General features: G+C 40.1%; 1 protein-coding gene across 2 annotated transcripts in view; it reads right to left on the bottom strand.

The window, feature by feature from the left end:
• Positions 1–24,768, bottom strand: part of TMEM164 (transmembrane protein 164) — a 243,869-nt gene that overhangs the window by 120,294 nt on the left and 98,807 nt on the right. For both annotated transcript variants that reach the window (XM_004710045.3, XM_045298588.1), the window contains one exon: positions 23,334–23,383. In XM_004710045.3, coding sequence (XP_004710102.1) covers positions 23,334–23,383 — 50 coding nt within the window. The remainder of the gene's footprint in view (positions 1–23,333; positions 23,384–24,768) is intronic.

Below are 24,768 nucleotides of genomic sequence, written 5' to 3'. Positions count from 1 at the left end.
AATGTACAAATGTGCTAGACACAATGGATGGATGTATGGATTGTGATAAGAGTTGTATGAGCCCCCAATAAAATGATTTTTTTAAAGTACTGCTACAAAGTAGAGAAACTATTACTAACAAAAATTTCAAAATGTGATACTGCTGTTTCTTGTCATATTCCTCATCTGACATTATAGCTAAAAGGTGCCCTGGTAGCACGGTGGGTTAGGCATTGGCCTGCTAATTGTAAGGCTGCTGGTTCAATCTCACCAGCAACTCTGTAAGAGAAAGATGAGGGTTTCTGCTATCATAAAGATTGACAGTCTTAGAAACTTTATATACAGGGTCACTATGAGTCAAAATTTAGTCGATGGTAGTAGGTTTGGGTAGATTTAAACCTTCCCCCAAAGAATGCCATGCTATCTGATTTACAGCACATTGAAATGACAATTTGGGCATCTGTGAGGAACTCAAATTTTGTTCCTTATAAATGTTCTTTGAGTTTGGGGAATTTAAAAAAGTCTGAAGGGGCAGGAACAGGGCTGTAGGGTGGATGGAGTACCATTTCCCAACCTTTGCTATCTTTGAAGAACGAGCAGGTGAATTGTTGTGACATACAAAAAAATTTTTCTGTCAACTTTCCTGGCCTTTTTCTCACCAACACAGTTTTCAATTTTCTGAAAACGTCTTCCTAATAAGCCCCTGTGATCATCCGGTGTCCTTTGAGAAAATCTATCAGGACTGCCCCTTAGGAGTCCAAAAAATGTCATCATAACCTTCTGAGCTTACCACTCTGTCTTGAATTTAATTGGCCTGGCAGATCCCCTCAGAAGGCACTGTTTTGATTAGATCTCTTTCGGAGGTACCCCCTGACAAGTGTATAACTGACAGAATTTGTCTGGAGCCACCATTGATTGCAGAGACAGGTTTAAACACATTTTGTTGGGAATAAACCTGTGCGTGCATGAACTGGAACCCTAGTAGAAATATTATTTGATTTATCCTCAGATGGTCCCCAGATACCAATCTGGGATATTTAGCAAAGAGAAAAAAAAACTGACATATGCATGAAAAGCTGTACACAGATGTTGATAACAAGTCTTCATGATCGCCAAAATCTGGAATCAGTCCAGAGAGCCTTCAATGGCAGTAGAAAAGGAGCACGTATGCATTCGATAACATGACTGAATCACAATGGTCACATCCTGTAGGAACCCATCTATATGCCATTCTCTAAAGGACAAAACAAGAGTGTCGGAGAAAAGATCAGTGAGTATCGCCTTTTATGATGTGGGACGATGCCATTCTAATGAGACCGTATGAAAGAGTTTTTTTTTTGAAAAACTGTTATACCCTGACTGCTATATGCCAGACTGTGTGGCAAGTAAAGGTACCCTGGTGGTGCTATCAGGTACGCATCAGCCTGCTAGTTGCAAGGTTGGTGGTTGAAACTCACTAGACGCTCTACGAGAGAATGAAGCTGTTCCCATAGAGATTCACAGTCCCAGAAAGCCTGCTAATCTTAAGGTTAGCAGTTCGAAACCAGAAGCCACACCTTGGGAGAAAAATGAGGCTTTCTACTCCTGTTAAAGAGTTAGAGCCTCGGGAGGAGATGAGCCAGTCACGGTGCGATGTAGCAATGATGAGAAATACAACCTTCCTCTAGTTCCTAAAGGTTTCCTCCCCGCTCCCACTACCATGACTCGAATTCTATCTTGCAAGACTGGCTAGACCAGAGGAGGTACACTGGTACAGATAGGAACTGAAAATACAGGGAATCCAGGACGGATGAGCCCTATAGGACCAGTGGTGTGAGTGGCAAAACAGGGAGGGTAAAGGGAGAATGGGTAGGGAAGAGGGAACCGATTACATGGAACTGTGTGTGACCTCCTCCCTGGGGGACAGACAACCAAAAAGTGGATGAAGGGAGACGTCGGTCAGGGCAAGATATGACAAAATACCCATTTATAAACTATCAAGGGCTCATGCGGGACGGGGGAGCGGGGAGGGAGGGGAAAAATGAGGACCTAATGTCGGGGGTTTAAATGGAGAGAAAATGTTTTGAGAAACGATGTGAGAAAGGATGTACAAATGTGCTTTACACAATTGATGTGTGTATGGATTGGGATGACAGTTGTATGAGCCCCTAATAAAATGTTAAAAAAAAAAAAGAGTTAGAGCCTCAGAAAGCTATGGGGCAGTTCTACTCTGCCTTGTAGGCTCACTATGAGTCAAAACGACTCAATAGCAGTGAGTTTGTTTGCTTGTTCATATGGGCTTATGATTTGGAATCATCTTGACGATTTTCTGAATTTGGGGTATATGTGTACAAAACTTCATAGAACTGTGTACTAAAAAAGTCAATTTTACTGTATAATTAAATGAGGCAAAATACTGTACCCCTCATCTTTGCTTTTACATTCATAAAATAAGTGAACCAAAATTCTAAGAATTTTTAATGAATGCTTTCTAATGCCAGAGGTTGTTTTGTTTTACATTTAAAATTTCAAACATATAGAAAAAAATATAAGAAATATAATAAGCCCCAGCTTTAAATATATTTGCACATCATCATTGGTTCTGTTGAAGACTTTGATGTACCTTTCCTGAATCCCATTCCTCTGCCCTATCTCAAGCAGAGGTAACCACTATCCTGAAGTGAACAGGTATCCTTTCTGACCATGACTTTTAAAAAAGTTATTACATGTGTATGTACCCACAAACTATATATAGTGTTGGTTCAGGTTGAACACATTAAGGAAAATTTGCACTGTATATACTCTTGTGCAAATGACATTTTTTACTCAGCATGGCTTCTTCTAATGATCTGTATTGAGACATGTATCTCTACTTTTAACTGTTCTATCTTACTCAAATGTATGAATAGACAAGTTAGTAAACCATTGTCATATTGCAGGACATTGGTATCTGGCATTTTTAACCCTTTAGCCACTTACATTGAGATTTACATCCTGTAACTTATAAGAACAATACATCTATTTCTTGGGCCCCAGAGCACAGGCTCCTTCCACTCTGTCTGTCCGTATTTTTGGCTCCTGTGTCAGGTCTCTGTGATGAACCTGTTGCCTTGCAAGTAATGCAGTTGGAACCTTGGAGTTTCAGAACTCACACATAGGAAAAACATGTAAATAACTGTTTCATCTCGGGCATGCCATACACGTATTCATTGTAGTATTCTCTTCCCTTTCCTCTGTGTTTGAATATTTCCATAATAAAAATTTGAAATTAAAAAGAGAGAGAGAGAACAGAAATCTGTGGCTGGATTTGCCTGTGAGCCACAAAGGGAATTCCTGGCAGCAGTTTAGTGGCTTCCTACGTCCTTGTTACTGGACCAAATAGGGATAAGGGCTGTACAACTACAGAGATTCTAATATTTCCCCCCTGTAAAATTCAGGAAGTAGAGAAAAGGCATTATTTAGATGAAAGCCATTTTCATTCTAATATTCAACTTATCTGAATGAATGCAATTTTTACTTCCTGGGACTCAAACTTTATGAATAATATATATATAAGCATTAAGACAGATATAATGCCATACTAATATGTTGTTAACAGAACACTTATTATACCAAGTACTCAATAGATGTTAGATCCTGCTAAGAGGTTTACATGAATCAGCTTATCTGTCACAACATCCAATAAAACCAAAAGCCACCACTACCATCTTTGCGTTGTTTCTAACTCATTGCGAGCCTGTAGAGCAGAGTAGAACTGCTCCCTTGGGCTTTCAAGGCAGTCAATCTTTACAGGAAGAGCCAGCCTCATCTTTTTTCCCACTGAGTAGCTGGCAGCTTTGAATGACTGCCCGTGATTGGTTCCCACTCAGCTGCTGAGGATTATGCTGCATGCTTCTTCAGATGGGAGAAGTCATCTGAATGGTTTTTTTTACCCAGAGATGTAGTACTTATATAAAGCCTTGAAACCCAGAAGGAAGATTAATAAAACTTATCTGGTTCTAGAAAGAGTAAGAGAGATCTTCCCACAGAGGATTAGGGGTAACAAAAATATTCAATTGGCAAGTCTGGCCCAAGATTAAAGAAGACAAAGCTTCCAGGAGCAAACAAAACTGAATACATGTATGCCAGGAGGAGGGCAGCTGCCGTGTGTACAGAAAGGGAAGAGACTTGTGAAAACCTTTAAAACTTCTTTCTTCTTCTAAGCATTTAGGCAACCTGCCAATTAGATGTTAACTACTAAGGAAAACCCACCTAGAAAAGGAAATGTGTCCCCTTGAATCATTGCTCACTACAGATTTTCTGGGAACCTGATCTCTTACCCTTTTTGATCTACAAGTTTTGCTAAGGCTCATCAGGTCAGAGACTGGAGTCCCAACACCTTTTTCTGTACGGATAAAGGCAAATGTTGAGCCAAAATCAGCCATCTCCAAGGAACAGGTAACCAAGAACTGCTCCTTTTTAACACCAAATGACCCACAACTCTCAGCTCAGAATCCCATAGGTTCCAGAACAGTGGGAGCTTATGAGCACTGGGAAAGAGAATACTGAGATGAGTAAATCATTCCAAGACATTAGAACACAATAGATCTGACCTGAACCCATCTCATAACTTCGGGGCAGTCCCTAAGATCTGAGTCTTTCTGGGGAAAGTCATGATATTTTTTTAAAAAAAGTAAGAGTCTAACAATGGCATGTACAAAGAGAGAGAGCCACAAGGCTACTGAACTCTCCTAATATCATGTAGCCAAAGGATAGCAGTGTATCAATCTCACAATGCTAAGATCACATATCAGGCTGTCCCAATTCCCCTCCCCATCCCCATGCTTCCCTCACCTACCTTGGCACACACACCTGGCCTACAGTCCTCTCTCCATCCGGCAATGCACCCCCTGTTCTCTGCAGCACAGATGAAATTTCATCTCACCACCTTCAAAAGCCTCACAAGTCTGAGTCAGCAGATACTCAAGACCAAATAATCCCACTTGCATCACAGATCCACTCCTTTCCACGTGCACATGGAAATGAGCAGGTTTAAGGGCTTCATCATTGGAGGAAGACAGAGAGGCTACCATGCACTTCCTGAGGCAGAGGAAGGTGTACATCAGCTCTCTGCTCTGCACTTTCCTTACCCAGAATCGGGTGGGGGATGATTGCTTGCCATTCAAATTGCACCGGCTCAGTGACTCACTCCATGAGTTCACCCACCCTAGCTACACACACTTGGATAATCCATCACATTAAGTAGGTATTCACAAGGCAGCTACATTTTCTGAGTACAACCCCAAGCCTAGAAAACTTAACCTCCATTCCCTCCATAAAGATCAAAGAAGAAAACAGAGCTACACTTCAGCAGCCTAACAGATGGAGGAAATATTCTATCAAGCATCATTAGAAATGTGAAAACAGCAAAAAACACACTAAAAGACTAAGACCTCCAAAAACCTAGATATGCATGCACAAGAGTAAGAGGAGAACCTGTAAAATGGAGTAGATTTGTTTTGGTTTGGGGGGGCTTTTTTTTTTTTTGCAATGATATATTCGATGAGGACCTAATCTCTAAAACTTATAGAAAATTTCCACATCTCAACAACAAAACAAGACAGACAATCCAATTAAAAATGGGCAGAGGACATAAGCAAACACTCCACCAAGGAAGATATTCAAATGACCAACAAACAAATGAAGAAACAAAATTAGCCCTTTAAGCACACTGTCAGCAAGTAAATTTTGACTCATAATGACTCTACATAAAAACCCACCACCATTGAATAATTTCTGACATAGTGAGCCTACAAGACAGAGCAGAACTGCCCATGTGGATTTCCAAGAATGTAATTCTTTACAGGAGTAGAAAGTCCCATTGGTCTCCTGAGGATTAGCTGGTGGATGCTCATTGAAGACCTTGCCATTAGCAACCCAATTCGTAGTCCACTATGCCATCAGAGCTCCTTTAAACTGTGAGCCTGTACTGGATTTCTGACACTGTACATTTTTTATGGAAGGAGATGGCTTCATCTTTCTCCTAAAGAGCAGCTGCTGAGTTTGAACTAGCAACCTTGGGGCTAGCAGCCCAACACCAAGCCCATAGCACCACCAGGCACTTCATTAGCCATTAGAGAGATTTAATCAAAACAACAATCGGATGTCATCTTGCCCTTGAATGAATAGCAGAGTTAAAACAAAAACAAAAGTAACCAATGCTTCCAAGGGTGTAGAAAGACTGGAACACTCATATACTGCTGGTGAGACTGTAAAATGGTGCATCCACTATGAAAAGCAGTGTGGTGCATCTTCACAAAGTTGGAAACAAAAATACTATACAATTTAGAAATCCTATGAGGTATAAATTCCAGAGAAATAAGAATTCCAATTTGAACAGCTATGTACACCCCTATATTCTTAGCAGTGCTATTTATTCGGAATATGAAATAGTTGGAAGCAACCTCAGTGTCCATCAAGGGATAAACAAACAAACTAAGGTACCCACAAACAATGGAAGACTATATAACTTTAAAGAATAACAACTGATCTGCCAAACACCTCATACCATGGATGAGTCTGGAGAACATTAAACGAAACTCACTGCCCTCAAGTCAATGCCGACTCATAGCAACCCTTATAGGACAGGGTATAACTGCCCCTGTGAGTTTCTGAGACTATAACTCCTTATGGGAATGGAAAGCTGTATGTTTCTCCCTCGGAGCGAATGATGGTTTTGAACTGCTGACCTTCTCGAATGCTGTCCAATTCATAACCACTATGCCACCGGGCTCCCATGGAGAAGAACATTATCCTGAATGAAATTAGTCCATCACAAAAGGACAAATATGGTATGAAACCACTACTATACAAAGACAAGAAAGGCTTTACTAATAGAAAGATGCATTCTTTGAGGGTTACCAGCGGGGAGGAAAGGAGCCAGTCAGGGTGCAGCATAGCACCATTGAAATATACAACTTTCCTCTAGTTCTTTAATACTTCCCCAGCCCCAGCCCCTCCCACCATCTATCATGACTCCAATTCTACCTTACAAATGCGGCTAGACCAGAGCATGTACATGGGCACAGGTAAGAGCTGGAAACACAGGGAATCCAGGACAGATAAAACCCTCAGGACCAATATTGAGAGTAGCCATGCCAGGAGGAGAAGGGGAAGGTGGGGAAGAAAGGGAGAACTGATCACAATGATCTACACATAACCCCCTCCCAGGGGGATGGACAACCGAAAAGTGGGTGAAGAGAAACATCCGTCAGTGTAAGACATGACAAAATAATAATTTATAAATAATCAAGGGTTCATGAGGAAGGGAAGGTGGGGAGGGAGAGGGAAAATGAGAAGCTAATACCAAGGGCTCAAGTAGAAAGAAAATGCTTTGAAAATGATGATGGCAACATATGTACAAATGTGCTTGACACAATGGATGGATGTATGGATTGTGATAAGAGTTATACTACCCCCAATAAAGTGATTAAACTAATAATAAAAATTATGGTTACCAGGGGTGCGAGGGGAAGAGAAGGCAAATCACTAGAGGACACACCTACCCACATTAACTTGGTTGAAGGGAAAGACAACTTTTAATAAGGGAAAGTTCGGCACAAAATAATCAAGACACTGGGAGGAGTATGAGAATGAAAGGCAACAGAATTGAATCCTATGACACACACAGTCCTACGAGAATAGTAACAATAATCTGTGACCGAATATTTCAACACACAAGCTGAACAGGAGGAGTGGGAAGGTGAATGAGTCTGTACCCGCAAATGTGTAAATACAAACGCACAAATATGCAGCACATAGAAATACATTTGTAGAAATATTCTTGGTCAAACATCTTTTAAAACTCATTTTAAGGGGAGATCATACAGCTCTTATCACAATACATGCATGCATCCATTGTGTCAAGCACATTTGTACATTTGTTGCCATCATCATTTTCAAAACATTTTCTTTCTACTTGAGCCCTTGGTATCACCTCAGGTCAAACATTTAACAAAGGATATTTCTACATAATTATTCATAATTTTTGCAAATATATCCAGGTATATGATATGATATACAGGTGGCAAAATTATAAAAACTTTCAAAAAACAAAAGAAGAAGAAAAACAAAACAATCCTCCAAAAATCAAGCTCACGGCCATCAAGCCCATTCCAACTCATAGTGACCCTATAGGACAGGGAAGATTGGCCTTGTGTGTTTCTGAGACTTTAACTATGGGAGTAGACATCTCATCTTTCTCCTGCTGAGCAGATGGTGGTTCTGAACTGCTGACCTTGCAGTTAGTAGCCCATTGTGTAACCACTACGTTACTATAACCATAATCATGGAGGGATATCCCTTTCTTATATACCTTAGCCATATATTTACACACACCATATATACTCGAGTATAAGCCGACCTGAATATCAGCCGAGGCACCTAATTTTACCACAAAAACTACATTAAAAATGTGCTGAAAAACTCGGCTTAAACCCCAGTATATACAGTGTCTATGTGTATTTCCAGACCCAAATACCTTGAGGAATGAGTCACTAAGTTTAGCAATTTAGGATTACAGTCTTGGAAAACAGCTTAGTCAAGTGGAATAAAAAAGCCCACAAAGACAATGTTCTACTTCTTCCTTCCTCTCTTGGAGTGAATGGTGTTTTCACTATGAGTCAGAATTGATTCCATGGCATTGAATTTGGTAGGATGTTGAGGCAGAAGAATGAACAAAACTGTCCAAAGAACTATAGTCAGAATGCTCCTTAGAAGCAAGGACAGTGAAAGTGAGACTTCATCTCACATGTTATCAAAACAGACCCATTCACCGAGGACAACTTGCTTACTAAAGTAGAGGAAGACCATCAATGAGATGGATTAACACAGTGACTGTAACAATAGGTTCAAACATAGTAATGATTTTGAGGTTGGCAATGGACTAGGTAAGGTTTCATTCTGTTGTACCGGTTGTTATTGTTAGGTGTTGACAAGTGGGTTCTGACTCATAGCAGCCCGGTGTACAACAGAACGAAAAACCGCCCAGTCCTGGGCCAGCCTCACAACTGTTTCAGCCCCTGTGTTGATCCACCTCATTGAGGGCCTTCCTCTTTATGGCTGACATTCTTTACCAAGCATCATGTCCTTCTCTAGGGATTGGTCTCTCCTGATATCCTGTCCAAAGTAAAAATGAGAACCAACTCAAACCCATCTAACAACGAATAGTCTTGCTTTCGTTTAAATTATAGCTTGTATGGAGATGAATTTGGAGATATTAATCAAAATATAGGAGTCCCTGGATGATGTTGACTGTTAACATGCTCAGCTGCTAATGGGAAGGTTGGAGGCTCAACTGCATTTGGATATACTTCAGAAGAGGAGCTGGTAATCTACCTTTTAAAAATAAAATCAGCAATTGAAAATCTGATGGAAGACAGTTCTACTCTGACTCAGCATAGTGTTACCATAAGTCAAAATCCACTACACAGTATCTTTCTTCTTCTATTTTTAAAAATGAAAAAAAAAACCTACACCTGCATTATTAGATAATAATCCCATATCCTGGGATTCATCATCGAGATACTTGCTCATATGTTGTAAGTGTTTCAGCACTGTTGTAGAAGAAACATTCAGAAGCCAATACAATGTTTGTTTATAGATTGCAGACTGCTAAACTAAACGTATGTTATTGTTAGGTGCTATAGTCTTTTCTGACTCATAACAACCCCAGCTGTGTACAACAGAACAAAATGCTTCCTGGTCTGGTGCCATCCTCACAACTGTTTTTCGGTATGAGGCTATTGCTCTAGCTATTGTGTCAGTCCACTTCCTTGAAGGTCTTCCTCTTTTTCACTGACCTTCCACTTTACGAAACATAATGTATTTTTCTGAGGACCACTCTTTCCTTATAACATATCAAAAGTATGTGAGATGATGTCTCAAAATACTTGCCTTTACGGAATATTCTGGCTGTACTTCAAGACAGATTTGTTGGTTCTTTTGGTATGCCATGGTACTTTCAATATTCTTCTCCAGCATCATAATTCAACTGTATTTATTCTTCCTCGGTCTCCTTGATTCAATGTCCAATTTTCCTATGTATATGAGGCGATGGAAAATCTTTGCCTTAGTCCTCAAAGTAACTTCCTTGTTTTCCAAAACTTTCAAGTCTTGTGTAGTAGATTTAGCCAATGAAATGAATCATCTGACCTCTTGACTGCTCCTTTCTTGAGCATTGATTGCTGGTGTAATCAAGATGAAATCCTTAACAACTTCAATCTTTTCCCCATTTATCATTGTTACCTATTGTTATAAGGGTTTTGGTTATCTTTACATTAAGTTCTCATAGTGACCCTATAGCACAGGGTAGAAGTTCCTCTTGTGGATTTCTAAGACTGTAACTCTTTCCAAGAGTAGAAAGCCTAGTCTTTCTCCCAAGGAGCAGCTGACAGTTTTGAACTGCTGACGTTGTGGTTAACAGCCTAACATTATGAATCAGAATTGACTCAATGGCAGTGAGTTTTTGAGTTACATTAAGTTGTAATCCATATTGATCATCATCAGCAAATGCTTCAAGTCCTCCTCACTTTCAGCAAGCAAGGCTGAGTCAGCTGCATATCCAAGGAAGGTTATTAATAAACCTTCCACCAAAATTGATGCCACATTCTCTTCCAATAGTCCAGCCTCTCTTATTATTTGCTCAGTATGAATATGTATGGTGAGAGGATACAATTCTGATTTCAAATTATGCAGCGTTCCTTATTCTGTTCACTGCCTCTTGGTTCATGTACAAGTTTCTTCTCCAGGCTATCCATGGATTTTTACAATCCACACAGTTGAATACCTTGGCATAGTCAATAACACACAAGTAAACATCTTTCTGGTATACTCTTTCAGTCAAGATCCATCTCATATCAGCAACAAGATTCTTTGTTGCATGTCCACTTCTGAATATGGCCTGAATTTCTGGCAGCTTCCTGTCAATGTACTGCAACCATTGTTGAATGATCTTCAGCAAAATCCTATTTGCATTAGGCATCAATTATATTGTTCTATAATTTTTAAATTCTGTTGAGTCACTTTTCTTTGCAAGAGGTACAAAAATGGATCTCTTCCAGCCAGTTGGCCAGGTAGGTGTCTTCCAAATTTCATGGCACAGATGAGAGAGTGTTTACTTCCAGTCCAGTCCTTTACCAGCTTGTAGAAATTGGTATTCCATCAATTTCGGAAGCCTTGTTTTTGCCCAATGTGTTCAGTGCAGCTTGGACTTCTTCCTTCAGTACCACTGGCTGTTGAGCATATGCTACCTCTAGAAGTGGTTGAATGTCTTTGGTAGAGTGACTCTGTGTATTCTTTCCTCTTCTTTGGATGCTTCCTGTGTCAATTAATATTTTGTCCATATTATCTTTCAGTATTGCAACTTGAGGCTTGAAGTTTTTCTTTAGTTCTTCTCTTCGGTTATATAACTCTAAGCCTTTGCACATTCCATTATAATATTTTACTTTGTCTTCTTGGGGTGCCCTTAGCATTTTTCTATCTAAACTGTCCTTAGCAGTTCTTTCGCTTCATCATTTCTTCTACTTGACCATGATTAAAAGCAAGGGTCAGAGTCTCTTCTGACACCCACTTTGATCATTTCTTTCTGTCATATCATTTTAATGATCTTTTGCTTTCTTCATGTATGATGCTATTGATGTCATCCCAAGGTGTCAGGTCTTCTGTATTTAGAGTTCAATGTATCAAATCTGTTCTTGAGATGTTCCTGAAGTTCAGGTGCGATATGCTCAAGGTCATATTTTGGCTCTTGTAGATTTGTTTTAATTTTCTTTAGCTTCAACCTGAACTTATAGCTGAGCAATTTATGGTCTTCCGACCACATGTTAGCTGCTGATATTGAGCTTCTCCATTGTCTCTTCCCACAAATGTAGTCAATTTAATTTCTGTGACAAATGAGATGCCATTCCTCTTCAACTTATCATTCCTGGCATAGTAAGCCATATGATTTTCTGATTTAAAATGACCAAGATCACTTCATTTCAGCCCACAAGTTCCTAGGATATAGATCTTTATGAGTTCCATTCCATTTTTGACAAGTTCCAATTTTCCTAAATTCATAGTTCCAATTATGAATAGATGATTACAGCTGTTTTTTTCTCATTTTGAGTCTTACACCATCAGCAAATTAAGATCCCAAAGGCTTTACTCCATCCATGTCATTGTGGTTGATTCTACTTTGAGAAGGCAGCTCTTCTTCAGTCATATGTTGAATGCCTTCTGACCTAAAGAGCACTATCTTTTGGCACTATCTCCAACAATGTTGGAGGTGATCATGAGATGATCAGTATCTGATAGTATTCTGCTGCTACTCAAAATGTTTTCGTTGGCTGATTCCTCTATAGTGGACAAGCTATTCCTTCATAATCTGTTCTTAGTCTGGGAGTGCTGCTGAGACCTGTTCAACTTATGGTGATCCAGGTGGCATTTCAAATACCAGTGACCTAGCACCTACCCTCCTGCAGCCTGGATAACAGATTTAACACAGAGCCCAGTACGCTCAGAACCACCTGGTGACGTACTCCAAGACTGATGCCTGGAGTGAACAGGGCTGTTGGCTTCTTCAGGCCCAGCCCCACCTATCAGCTGCACTGCGGATTTATTAGTTTTCTTTCCCCTTCAGAAGGGGAGATACTGGACCTTGGCACTGCTTGGAGAGTAGTGTCATGTACTAGAGATCTGTTCTTCACTGAGCAAATGGGAGATCACAGTAGAAATTTAAGCTCTTCCCATATCTTTGTCAGAACCGGGAAGTCAGAAATATCCTGAAAAGGTTACAGCTACTAAGAGAAACGTGACTCAGTATCATAAAAGCAGCACTGTTGCCATATGTGAAAGGCTTAAGGCTCCAGTTGATGAGGAAGTCCTAATAGCCCAAGAATACTAGCATGAAAGCTGCAGAAACATTTGACACAGACTGATAATTACTCTTTTCACTGAATGAGTTTGTTGGTGGCTAACAACTACAATGCTAGGATTTTCAAGCGTTGGTGTGTTAGTCAGGGTTGACTAGAGAAACAAATCCAGAGACACTCATATCTGTATAAGAAAGGGTTTTTGAGGAGCTGATGCCAGGGGCTTACGTGGAGAGCAAATGTTTTGAGAATGATGAGAGCAACGAATGTACACATGTGTTTTATAAAATTAATCTATGTAAGGATTGTGATAAGAGTTGTAAGAGCCCCCAATAAAATGATTTTTTTAAAAGAAAGAGTTTTATATAAAGAGTAATTGTATATTAAAAAAAATCCCAGATCAAGTCCATAAGTCCAATATTAGCCCATATGTCTGATACCAATCTATAAATTCCTCCTCAAACTCACACAAAATATGCAACGATGCTGAATGCAGGAAGATCACAGACCAGTGAGTGGAAAGTCTTGTGGATCCAGTGGCAGTGGAAGCACCTCAGCACTGGCAGGGGTCTCTACGTGGCTCCTCCAGCTCCAGGGCTCTAGCATAGCTCCATGTGTCTTGTCAGAAGGAAGATGAGCAGAGAGTGTGTATCTGGCCTCCAGTGAGTTATTTATCTCCATAGTACTTCCAAATGAGATCATCAAGTTGTGACCTCATTGACAGGCTAAACTACACCCCTTCACTCTTAATAGTCAAGTTGACACCAGATTATGTAACTACCACACTTGGGAAGAGAAGAGATCATCTGCAGGAAGTAACTGTAATTGCCGATTATACTGTTGACAAGAAGGTATCTAATAGAAATGTTTCCGACAGCTGCGGAGGGTTCTCCAGATGCAAAAGAAGTAGAAAAGCCCTTCTAGTAATCAGAAAACTGGGTAGCCATTCTTCCACTACACAACTGCTACTTGCAGGGAGAATCAACAATCTACCTGCACTGGCTGTGGGCTCATTAACCCTGCCCAGTGTATGAATAATGCAAACTGGTCTACCATCACCAACAAGCTCTGACAGCAAAGTGTAGGGCTGGATAACAAATCCCACAACACATGCCAGCTGCACCCTATAGAATTCTCAAGTCTTTCTTATCCCCAGTCACCTACGGGTGAGTCAATGTGCAACCCCTACAAGTGAGGTAGTCCACAAAGCACCCTCAACTTCTAAGCATTGGCTCCAAGCCTGGAGTTTTTCTTTACCCCTTCAGGCTACCAGTCACAAGTCCTGAAGTGCACATGACTCATTCCAGTTCAGACCAGCCACCTCCCCTGAACCCTTGGGGCCATTAATCTGCTGAAACACTCACAGAGCTCACAGGACAATATATTCATAATAACAACTGTAATATTACAAAACAAAGAGTATACATGAAGACACATATGACAAGGTCTAGGAGAGGTCACAGCATGGAGTTTCCATGTTCCAAAGAAGGGCACTCTACCCTCTCTCAAGAATGGACATGAACCAGGAAGCTCTCTGAGCCTCTATATTTTGAAATGTTTATTGGGCTCCACATGTGCCCATGATAGAGTACATCATGTACCTTGAGGTTTAGTTAACATCCAGCCCTTAAATTGTCTCTCTTTGATTAGTTGGCTTCCACACATAAGGCTTGGAACCAAGACCAAAGGCCAAATGGCTTTCTGCATGCTAATTCCATACTGCACAGAACCTCAGCCCCGAACAGGTCTTTCATGCTTTTGAAGACTTCAACTCCCAAATATCAGCAGGGCAGAAATGGTGGGATTGGTTGTGGTACACTACATACTGGGAGAATGTGGTAGTTACACAATTTCATGTCAATTTGATAAAAGAATAAAGGGGTGGGTCTAGCCTGTCAATCAGGTCACAGCCTGATTGATCCCTCCTTGTGAGTGTGACCTTCTCATGAGGCTTCTGGGAACTTCTCTCTCTCTTAATTCTGCCACCAGAAAAGGCGGGTCTCTCTCACTCTGTGTGGGGTGTGTGTGTGTGTTTCACCTTCCTTCAAAGGCCACACTAATGGCAGCCAGAGCCCTGGAGATTTGTTTCCACCACCATTGGATCCACAGGACTTTCCACCCACTGGCCTGTGATCTTCCTGCATTCAACATCATTGTATGTCTAAAGAGGAATTTATGGACTAGTATGGGGCATACAGGCTAATATCAGACTTATGGACTTCATCTGGATTGGGCTGGGATGTTTTCTCAACATAGAATTGTTCTGTGATATAAAGCTCTCTCTTACACATATGAGTGTCTCTGGATTTGTTTCTCTAGTCAACCCGGACTAACACAGAGAAGTAATCTTCACAAGTAAACTCCAGCAGTAGGCATGCAAGATATTGTAGTTGTCACATACTAAAATGTTCATAACATGATAATCCCAGTGCCATCATGTCAATTCTAATCCACAGCAACCCTTTAGGATAAGGTAGAACTGCTACATAGGGTTTCTGAAGCTTTAACTATTTAGACGCAACTGCCTCATCTTTTTCTCATAGAGAAAACTGCCAACCTTTCGGTTAGCAGCCCAACACTCAAGTCACTCATCTCAAACTATGGTAAACAAGATAGAAGATTCCTTAGGTGCCCAACAGAAACCATAAGAAGAGTAGCTACTAGACACTAGGAATTGGGCTAGAATTATGCATCAACTTGCCTGCCAACTGTGAAATGGAAACAAGGTTCTGACCACCAACAACATGTTCAGAGGCAAGGGCAATCCACATGCCTTGACTGACAAATAACAGAGTCCACTTTAAATGTTCATAAAAACAAGAGGATATTGCATGGTTTAAACTCAGGAAAAGCTTGTGTCAGAATTGTATCCTCTCACCATACTTATTCAATCTGTATGCTGAGCAAATAATCTGAGAAACTGGACTACATGAAGAACATACCATCAGGAATGGAGGAAGACTTAACAACCCATGATATGCAGATGACACAACCTTGCTCGCTGAAAGTGAGAACTTGAAGCACTTGTTGATGAAGATCAAGGACTGAAGCCTTCAATATAAATTACAAGTCAATGTAAAGAAAACCAAAATCCTCACAACTGGACCAATAAGGCAACACCGTTGATACTAGGAATTCTATTCATTCCCACTGCCGCCAAGCCAATTTCAATTCATAGCAACCTTGTAAAACAAAGCAAAATTGCCCCGTAGGTTTTGAGGCTTATGGAACCGGAAAGCTTCATCTTTCTCAGGTGGAGCAACTGGTGAGTTCAAACCTCCTACCTTTTGACCATTGCCCTACCAAGGATCTTTGATCTATTAATATGGCAAATGAGTAGGTATGGGATATATGATGAACTTTACCCAAATAATGTAGTCTTTGTCCTTGGGTTCTGAAAGTAACTTCTAAACTCTTGAAATTTTGAGTAATTAGCATCTTTCTTATGCTAACTGACTCTGTAGTTGGGATATGTAGAACAAAAACACCTAAAAGGTAACAGCAGTACAACCTTTGGTGAGGATGTACCTGGAGATGGAGATCAACCATGGGGACAATGACCCAATCAATCATGCCAGCAACATGAAAACTCAATAAAAACTCTGCAGCAAAAAGGCTAAAGCAAGCTAAAACGCCCTTGAGTGGAAGAATGGATAAGGAAACTTTGATACCTACACACAATGGAATACTCTGCAATATTAAAGAATAAGATGAAACTGTGAAACATGAATGGACTTAGAGGACATTATGCTGAGTGAAGTGAGTCACAAAAGGACAAGTATTCTATAAGACCACCGTTATAAAGAATAATCCAGATAAAAGCTTTCATACCAAAAGAAATAGACATTGATGGCTACCAGGGTTAGGTGAGAAAATGGGGAAGCAATAGGCAAGAGGGTAGACAGGTGTTAACTTGAGAAAAAGAGAAGATAATGAAGAGAGAAATGAAAATATAAGGGGGGTGGAAACAAGAAATACTCTTGGAAGGTTTGATAAGTTGTTTAACTTTTTGCATGCAAAATGATGATCTAAAATGTAAACACCACCTAATTCACAATAAAATGCCTTAAGACCTGGACACTGAAGCTGAGGTAAACGCCTTGGTTTGTGATAGATAGCAATGTATGAGGGAAAGAAGCTTCCTATTGGGGGAACCTCCCAGACTTTGCCCTCTTCCTTTGTATCTTTTTTGCTAATATCACTTTCCTGAGTTCTATGAGTCATTCAAACCCATTATTGGACCTGACAAGATAGTGGGAACCCCAAAATTTGTAGGCAGCATCTAGGAAGTGAAGGAGCCTTGGGAACCCCCAAATTTGCAACCAACATCTGTGGTCTGTGACTAGTGAGGTCTAAACACGCTCCCATAGTAAGGGTCAGAAGCGGAGGAACTACATTTGCAGTTTGCATCAGAGAGGATACTTGGAGCTAGCGGGCATTAGAGTTTATCTATAGACACACAGAGATACTCTTTATTTGAAGTCAAAAGTATGAGATTCACTCCAAAAAACTCACTACCATCGTGTCAATGCCAACTCATAGCAACCCTATTGAAGGGGTAAAACTCTCCCTCTGGGTTTCCAAGATTGTAACTCTTTAGGGGAGTACAAAACATCATCTTTCTCCCTTGGAGCAGCTGGTGGTTTTGAACTGCCGACCTTGTGGATTGCAGCCCAACATGTGACCACTACACCAACAGGGCTCCTTGTAGGATTTTCAAGAACCAAAAAAGACAAAGACAGACATAAAACTAACACTCACTACCAACGAGTCTATGCTGACTCATAGCGACCCTATAGGGTACGGTAGATCGGTCACTGTGAGTTTCTAAGACTATAAATCTTTACAGGGGTAGAAAACCTCAACTTTGTCCAAAGTGGTTGCCAATTTGATCTGCTGATCTTGCAGTTAACAGCCCTATCGCGTGACCCACTAGGCGGCCAGACCCCTTAAAACATTGTTTCCTAAAATGGATGATACCAGCCCCTGGGGAGGGCTGGAGAAATCCAGGAGGGCTGCAAAAGCAGAGCCATATACTCTATCTTGGATTATGGGCTACAATGCAAAAGTTTTTAACTGGGGGGGGGGGGTACTGAATAATTTGTTTTGTTTTCTGAAAAGACGGTGCTAAGCCAAATAGGTTTGGGAACCTACACCAACAAACTCAAAAGATAAAACACAAATAACCCCCCTGAAAACATTAGCTATATTCAACAACCATTCTTGAATTTAAAACAAACACAATCATACACACAATCTGAAAATTACAGAAAAAGGTACCTCTTTAACATAATAAAAACATCTAATGTATGTCACCAGCCAACATCAGTGACAATAAGGAAACTCTTGAGACATTTCCATTAAAATCACCAATAAGACGAGGGTTCCTACTAATACTTTATTTAACAACATTGTCCTTCTATGGTAGTGAGCAAGGGAGATACCACTTCCAATCTTGGCAGGCTTTTGCCTGAGGGAGTCTTTCCATCAGCAAATTATAGCAGTGGGGCTTAGCAAGTCACATGTCAACTGAGGCGCACATAAATGACGCACTCTGGGACCCAGCCAGAGCACTAGGGAGCCATCACTCCCTCATGTCAAGTGTATCATGGAAGACCTCTAGAGAGACCTGCCCCTTTTCCATTCCAAAGAGTTGCCAGCTCCTGACCAACAAAAGGCTTGCAGCCTACTATGCTCACTATACCCTTTCCTGTAGTAACTGGGCATGTGTCCATGAAGAACATGCTTAACTCAGATGCTAGCAAACTCACACATGGCTGGTACAGCAAAAAATCAGTCGAGAAAAAAGTAAGAGATGTAGTGCTATTCAACAAAGCATCCCAGAGAACAAACAAACTGGCATAAAGACCAGAGGATTATCCATCTGGGTACACTGACATTTATGGTGTTTTAAATAGGATGCTTCCAAGGTTTTAATGAAAATTAGAGTAGCAGAGAATATTATTTTGAGAAATATGGAGAAAAAGAAAAACCAAACAAGCAAACTCATGGCTATCGAGTTTGATCCCAACTCATAGGGAGCCTATAAGACAGAGGAGAACTGCCTTGTGGGTTTCCAAGACTATATATCTTTATGGGAGCAGATAGCCTCATCTTTCTCCCTCAGAGCAGCTGGTGGCTTTGAACCACTGATCTTGAAAATATCAGCTCAATCCATAAAACAGTTCAGGGGAAAGGGTAATTAAAAGGAAATGGAGTTTTTCCTTGAACTTTTCACGCCCCTTCATATGTGTGTATGTATGCATGTATGCAGCCCTGACAGGGCAATGGTTAAGCCCTCCACTGCTAGCCAAAAAGTTAGTGTTTCAAGTCCACCAGCCACACCACAGGAGAAAAGACAGGGAGCCCAGAAAACCCTAATGGGCAACTCTATGCTGTTACATGGGATTCCTATGAGTCAACATCAACTTGATGGTGCACAACAGCAAGAACAAGATGTAAAATATAGATATGGGCTGGCACCAATCCTGGAAATCCAGAAGTCAAAAAGAAAAGAGTCCTATTTGGACATATAAAATATTTTTCAATGTACATGGAAAATATACCATAAGCAAATCCAGTGTATAAACAAAGATTTGGTTAAGATAACTGTAACAATGGTTGTAGACCAATTATCAATTTCTAAGATACACAGAGTTGTTACAAATGAGGAAAAAATAAAATAACACGAAGGAACTAAGCAGATGCTATATACAGGCAATTCAGGAAGACCAAATTTAATTGGACAAAAATAAATCACATATGAAATAATACTGAAATGTACTAATAGTAAAGAAAATATGCCTGCTAAGTTGTTAAATTTTAAACAGAACCATAATACTTACTGCCGGTGATAATATAAATACATATACATATATACACACACATTTCTGGGCAGTGTTCCATTCTACTGTGCATTGGATAACCATAAGTCAGGGACAACAATGACACACGCACACACACACACACAGAGCCCTGGTTGGATAAGCCTTGGGCTAATAACAACAAGGTCGATGGTTCAAATCCAATAGAAACTCTGCAAGAAAAAGATGAGACTGTCTGCTCCTGTAAAGATTTACAATGCCTTGGGAAACTCTAAACGGTAGCTATGAATGGAAATCAACTCGAGGACAGTGGATTTGATATCTTGTATTTGCTAGGGGGTGCTCCCCCCAAAACCGGAATTCCCAGCCCCCCTCCAAAGCTATGTATATAATTTTTTTTTTTACAAAACCACCTTATCACCTTCAAAGTGCTCTCCATTACGTTTAATACATGTGTCAAATTCGTTATTCCATTCTTGGAAACATTATTCCAACTCATCTGTTTCAATGGCTGACAGCACCTCCCTCGTTTTTTTTCTTCACCTCTTTTCTTTATTTATTTTTGTTGTCTTTTCTTCTTCACCTCTTCTATATCATCATCAAATTGCTGTCCTTTCATGTCCCTCTTAATTCATGTAAACAAAAAGAAGTGACATGGAGTGAGGTCAGGTGAGTCAGGAACGTGGTGCAAGAAAGCCATGCTGTTTTTTGCCAAAAACTGGCACACTGAGATGGCTGCATGAGCAGGTGCATTGTTGTAGTGTCAAAACCAGTCCTCCATCTGCCACCAATCAGGCCTTTTTTGTCTAAAAAGAAAGCTTGATTAACAATCTGACCTGATGGAATGAACTCCAAATGCACTATCCCCTTCATATCACATCCGGTTTGGGGGGTGGAGACATCCTTGTATACATGTATGTGCATATAAGTGTTCATTGAAAGCACCAGTATGTAAGGGCCTATGTCCAATGATACATTTCAGCACTGATTGTATTGATAGAAAGGAGCCCTGCGTTGCTGTTGGGTAAGCATTGATTGCTAACTATAAAGTTCAAACCCACCAGTCAATTTGCAGGAGAAAGAGGAGGATGTCTGCTCCTACAAAGATTTAGGAAACTTTATCAAGCCTCAGAAACCCTATATAGAATCGCTATGCGACAGAATTATTCAATGGCAATAAGTTGGTAGGGGGTGTTAGTTACAGATATCTGGAAACAACATAAGTACATAAATACTCAATAATAGAGGAATTTCTAAATAACTAAATTACTGTCATCCATGAAATATTTTGCAATCTGTAGAAAGAGTTAAGAGCTATACCATCATTGATTTCTATGAAATATTGTTGAATGAGAAAAGCAAGATATATTAAAAGTAGATAACAGAAACCTATTTTTTTTAGAAACCTGTTTTTCTAAAACAATGACTAAGAACAAAAAAATTCCTAAACTCTGTGTGAACTTTAATATGTGTGTATGTACATATCCATTTATATATGTACTTATATTTACATAAGCATATATCTAAAAAGAACCCCACTGCTATCAACTCGATTCTGATTCATATGGACTCTATAGGACAGGGTAGAACTGTCCCTGTGGGTTTCTGAATCTGTAACTGTTTATGGGAATAGAAAGCCTTGTCTTTCTCCCATATAAGGACAAGTATGTACGTACGTATGTATGTATGTATGTATAATTATATGTGCATGAAGAAAAATATGAAACAATACATACTGGTTAGGTAATATGCAGGAATCTGTGGGAAAGGTAGAGCAAGGACACAAAGAGGAAGAGAAAAAAGTGAACAACAGAAAATCAGAAACTCAGTTTCAGCAAATGTGCTAGATTAATTTCAGAAAAGGCTAATGGGAATGATTGCAAAACATGATTATCATCAGTGTCACTGCATTATATATGTGAAAAGAATACAATGGACACATGTTTTATTACATCTATACAGTTTACCACCAAAATTTTCAGCAATAATTTTACATGTTTATGCAGCTATACATATATCTAAATCAATTAAACTGGGAAACGATACAATGAGAAAACAAAAGCTACCCTATATGCTTTCTGCTTATCACAAAAAAAAAGAAAGAAGAAGAAAGGAAATTGCCTAAAATGATCTCTTGGAGTTGGATTATAGGCAATGATTAGTTTTTTTTTTTATGTGCTTCTGTATTTCCTAAAATGGATATTGTTACTTTCATTATGATGAAATAAAATCCATAAATGTTACTCTAAAAACATTACACTGAATCATTGAGCTCATTTTGGAAAATCAAGGGAGGAAAACAAGGTTAAATACCCCTTCCCTTTAGGAGCTGTTCAAATATGAAATCAGGATCCATTACCCATTACCCAGTAGAAAGATTCTCACTTAAGGCAAGAGACTTAAATGGCTATTCGGAAGTAGCAAATGGGGTATCCCCACCCCACCCCCTAACAATTTAATGACTTAAGTAAATCAGAAAGCCATTTACACTACTCTCAATTATCCAAGGTTCTGCTAGGCTCCTTACTTCCTGTTCTCTCCCTCTGGCTAGCAGCCATTTCACTGCTCATGAACAGCTCTAAAATGGGGGCCACGGAAAGGGAGGAAGGGATGAAATTAATTTGACTGATTTAGCTTCTCATTAACAACTCTAATAAAAGATTTGATAAGTGAGGTCAAAACTCACATTTAAAATGAGGCTTCTAGGACTCATGAGAATTTCATTTAAGCAAATTTGCCTTTCAGATAAACATGATTTGCCTCCAATATACATTAATGGATTTGATGCTGGCTATTTTTAAGAAAAGAAGCCTTGGTAGGGCAAACAGTTGTGTTCAGCTTCTCAACCAAAGGTAAGCCATTCAAACCCACCCATAAGCTTTACGTGTGAAACCCTGATGACCCGATCTTCTGCCATAAAGATGAAACTCCAAACCAAATTCACTGACATCAAGTGGACTCGAACTCGTAGTGAGTATGCAGGACAAAGCAGAATTGCCCACGTGGGTTTCAGAGGCTGTGAATTTTTACAGGATCAGTCAGCCTCATCTTGCTCCCACTGAGTGGCTTATGGGTTTGAACTGCTGACCTTGCAGTTAGGAGTCCACTCTGTAGCCCATTATACCACCGGGGCTTGAAAACACTATGGGGCAGTTCTACTCTACAACACATGGGCTCATCATGAGTTGGAATCAATTCAACAGCATTTTGAAGAAAAGTCAAGGCGTTTAATAAAGTAATATTGTTCTATCTGCATGTGCGTGCGTGCGTGTGTGTGTGTGTGTGTGTGTGTGTGTGTGCCTTCAGAGGGAAGAACCATATCCTCACTACAGCAATAGGATCACAATAAAAAGATCCTTGAGAAGAGGGAAGTTGTCCGGCCCCTAGTATGTTCTGCAGAAAAACACTGGGACAGCAACCTTCCATGGATTTGCTTAAAGGGTATGTTTAAGGGCTTGACAACATACAGATCTTTAAATATAACAGTCCTGTTTCATGGGACCCTCAAAGATGTTTGTCTGGGAAAAGACCAGGAAAGAATCAGTCTCTTGGGGTTACCAAGGTGCTCACAACAATGTCCTCATCACTCTTTGTTAGCAGTCTGTATAGCAATAACAACAGAGCAAAAAAAAAAAAATACAAGAAAACAATTTTCCCTTACTTGAAGACAACGATCGCTCCTTGACATGGAGGGCAGGCCAGGAGAAAGATCTGCAATTGAAAAAGAAGTATGGTTATTAAATGAAATGTGGGACACTGGGAGTCTGTGTTATTTCAACATTTGAGGGAAAATTACTTTAATCATGAAAACTCTTAACAAAAAGGTAATACAAAAATTATAAAGGTAAGGAGGGAGTTTTTCATAGTATATGTTTGGATTTGCATAAGCACATGGTGTGTGTGTGTGTGTGTGTGTAATAAGGAGCCCTGGTAGCATAGTGGTTACAAGTTGTGCTACCAACTCACAAGCTCAGTTCGAAACCACCAGCTGCTTCTTGGGAGAAAGACAAGGCTTTCTACTCCCATAAAGAGTTAAACTCACTGCCATTAAATCAATGCCGACTTGGAGAGTTCCCAAGACTGTAACTCTACATGGGAGTAGAAAGCCCCATCTTTCTCTTACACAGCAGCTGGTGGTTTCAAACTATTGACCTTATGGATTGCAGCCCAACAAGTAACCACTACACTACCAGCGCTCTCCCATAGAGTTACAGTTTTGGAAACCCACAGGGGTAGTTCTGTCCTGTCCTATGGGGTTACTATGAACCAGAATAGACTTCATAGCAATGAGTTTGGGGTTTGTATTTTTTGTTTGTTTTGAGTTTATATGTGTGTGTATGTGCATACATGGTTCTGTATATGAGCAGGCTTTAAATTTCTTGTGCAAAAGATAACGGAATTTTCCCACACACTTTTGGAAGCTCTCCTCATGCGTGTGTTTGTGCACACTCCTGTGTATTTGGGTACGTCTGTGTATGTGACATACATATAGAGAGACACAGAAAAAGAGAAGGAATGTATTCTCTGGGTAGGTTATGGAGGAAACTTTTAATAAACAGAATCTCAAAGATTATTCATAAGCCCTATTATAGATTAAATTATGTCCCCAGAGAATATGTGTTCTAAATCCTAACTTCTTGGCTGTTAGTAATAATCCCATTCGGGAATGAGCCCTCGTTGTTATGTTAATGAGGATGGATTAGTATGGAGTGCATCTTGTACTTTGGACGTGCTATCTGGAGAGACCAGTTCCCAGAGAAGGACAGTGCTTGATAAAATCGAGGGGCAGTAAAACAGAGGAAGACGCTAGGCCAAGTGAATTGACACAGTGGCTGCAACAAATGGTCTCAAAGGTCAGAACACACTATGAGGAGTGGGTAGGGTTCCTTCTATTGTGCACAGGGTCGATAGGAGTCTGAATGGACTCATTGGCACTTAACAACAATCCCTTTGAAGAGATTAAGAAAGATTCAAGAGAACAGAGATAGGAGAGAGTCACATGATGCTCACCCAGAAGTAGGAGCTCAAAAGACAAGGGCTTTTCCTAAAGCTGGCACCCTGGAGTCAGATTTCTAGCCTCTTCAGTTGTGCAACAA

The sequence above is a fragment of the Echinops telfairi genome, unplaced genomic scaffold (genome assembly GCF_000313985.2).
Source record: "Echinops telfairi isolate 266 unplaced genomic scaffold, ASM31398v2 ScPeMD7_7427;HRSCAF=8465, whole genome shotgun sequence".
Lineage (NCBI taxonomy): Eukaryota > Metazoa > Chordata > Mammalia > Afrosoricida > Tenrecidae > Echinops > Echinops telfairi.
The sequence above is the reverse complement of the archived record's forward strand: the minus strand, read 5'-3'. Positions and strand labels throughout refer to the sequence as shown.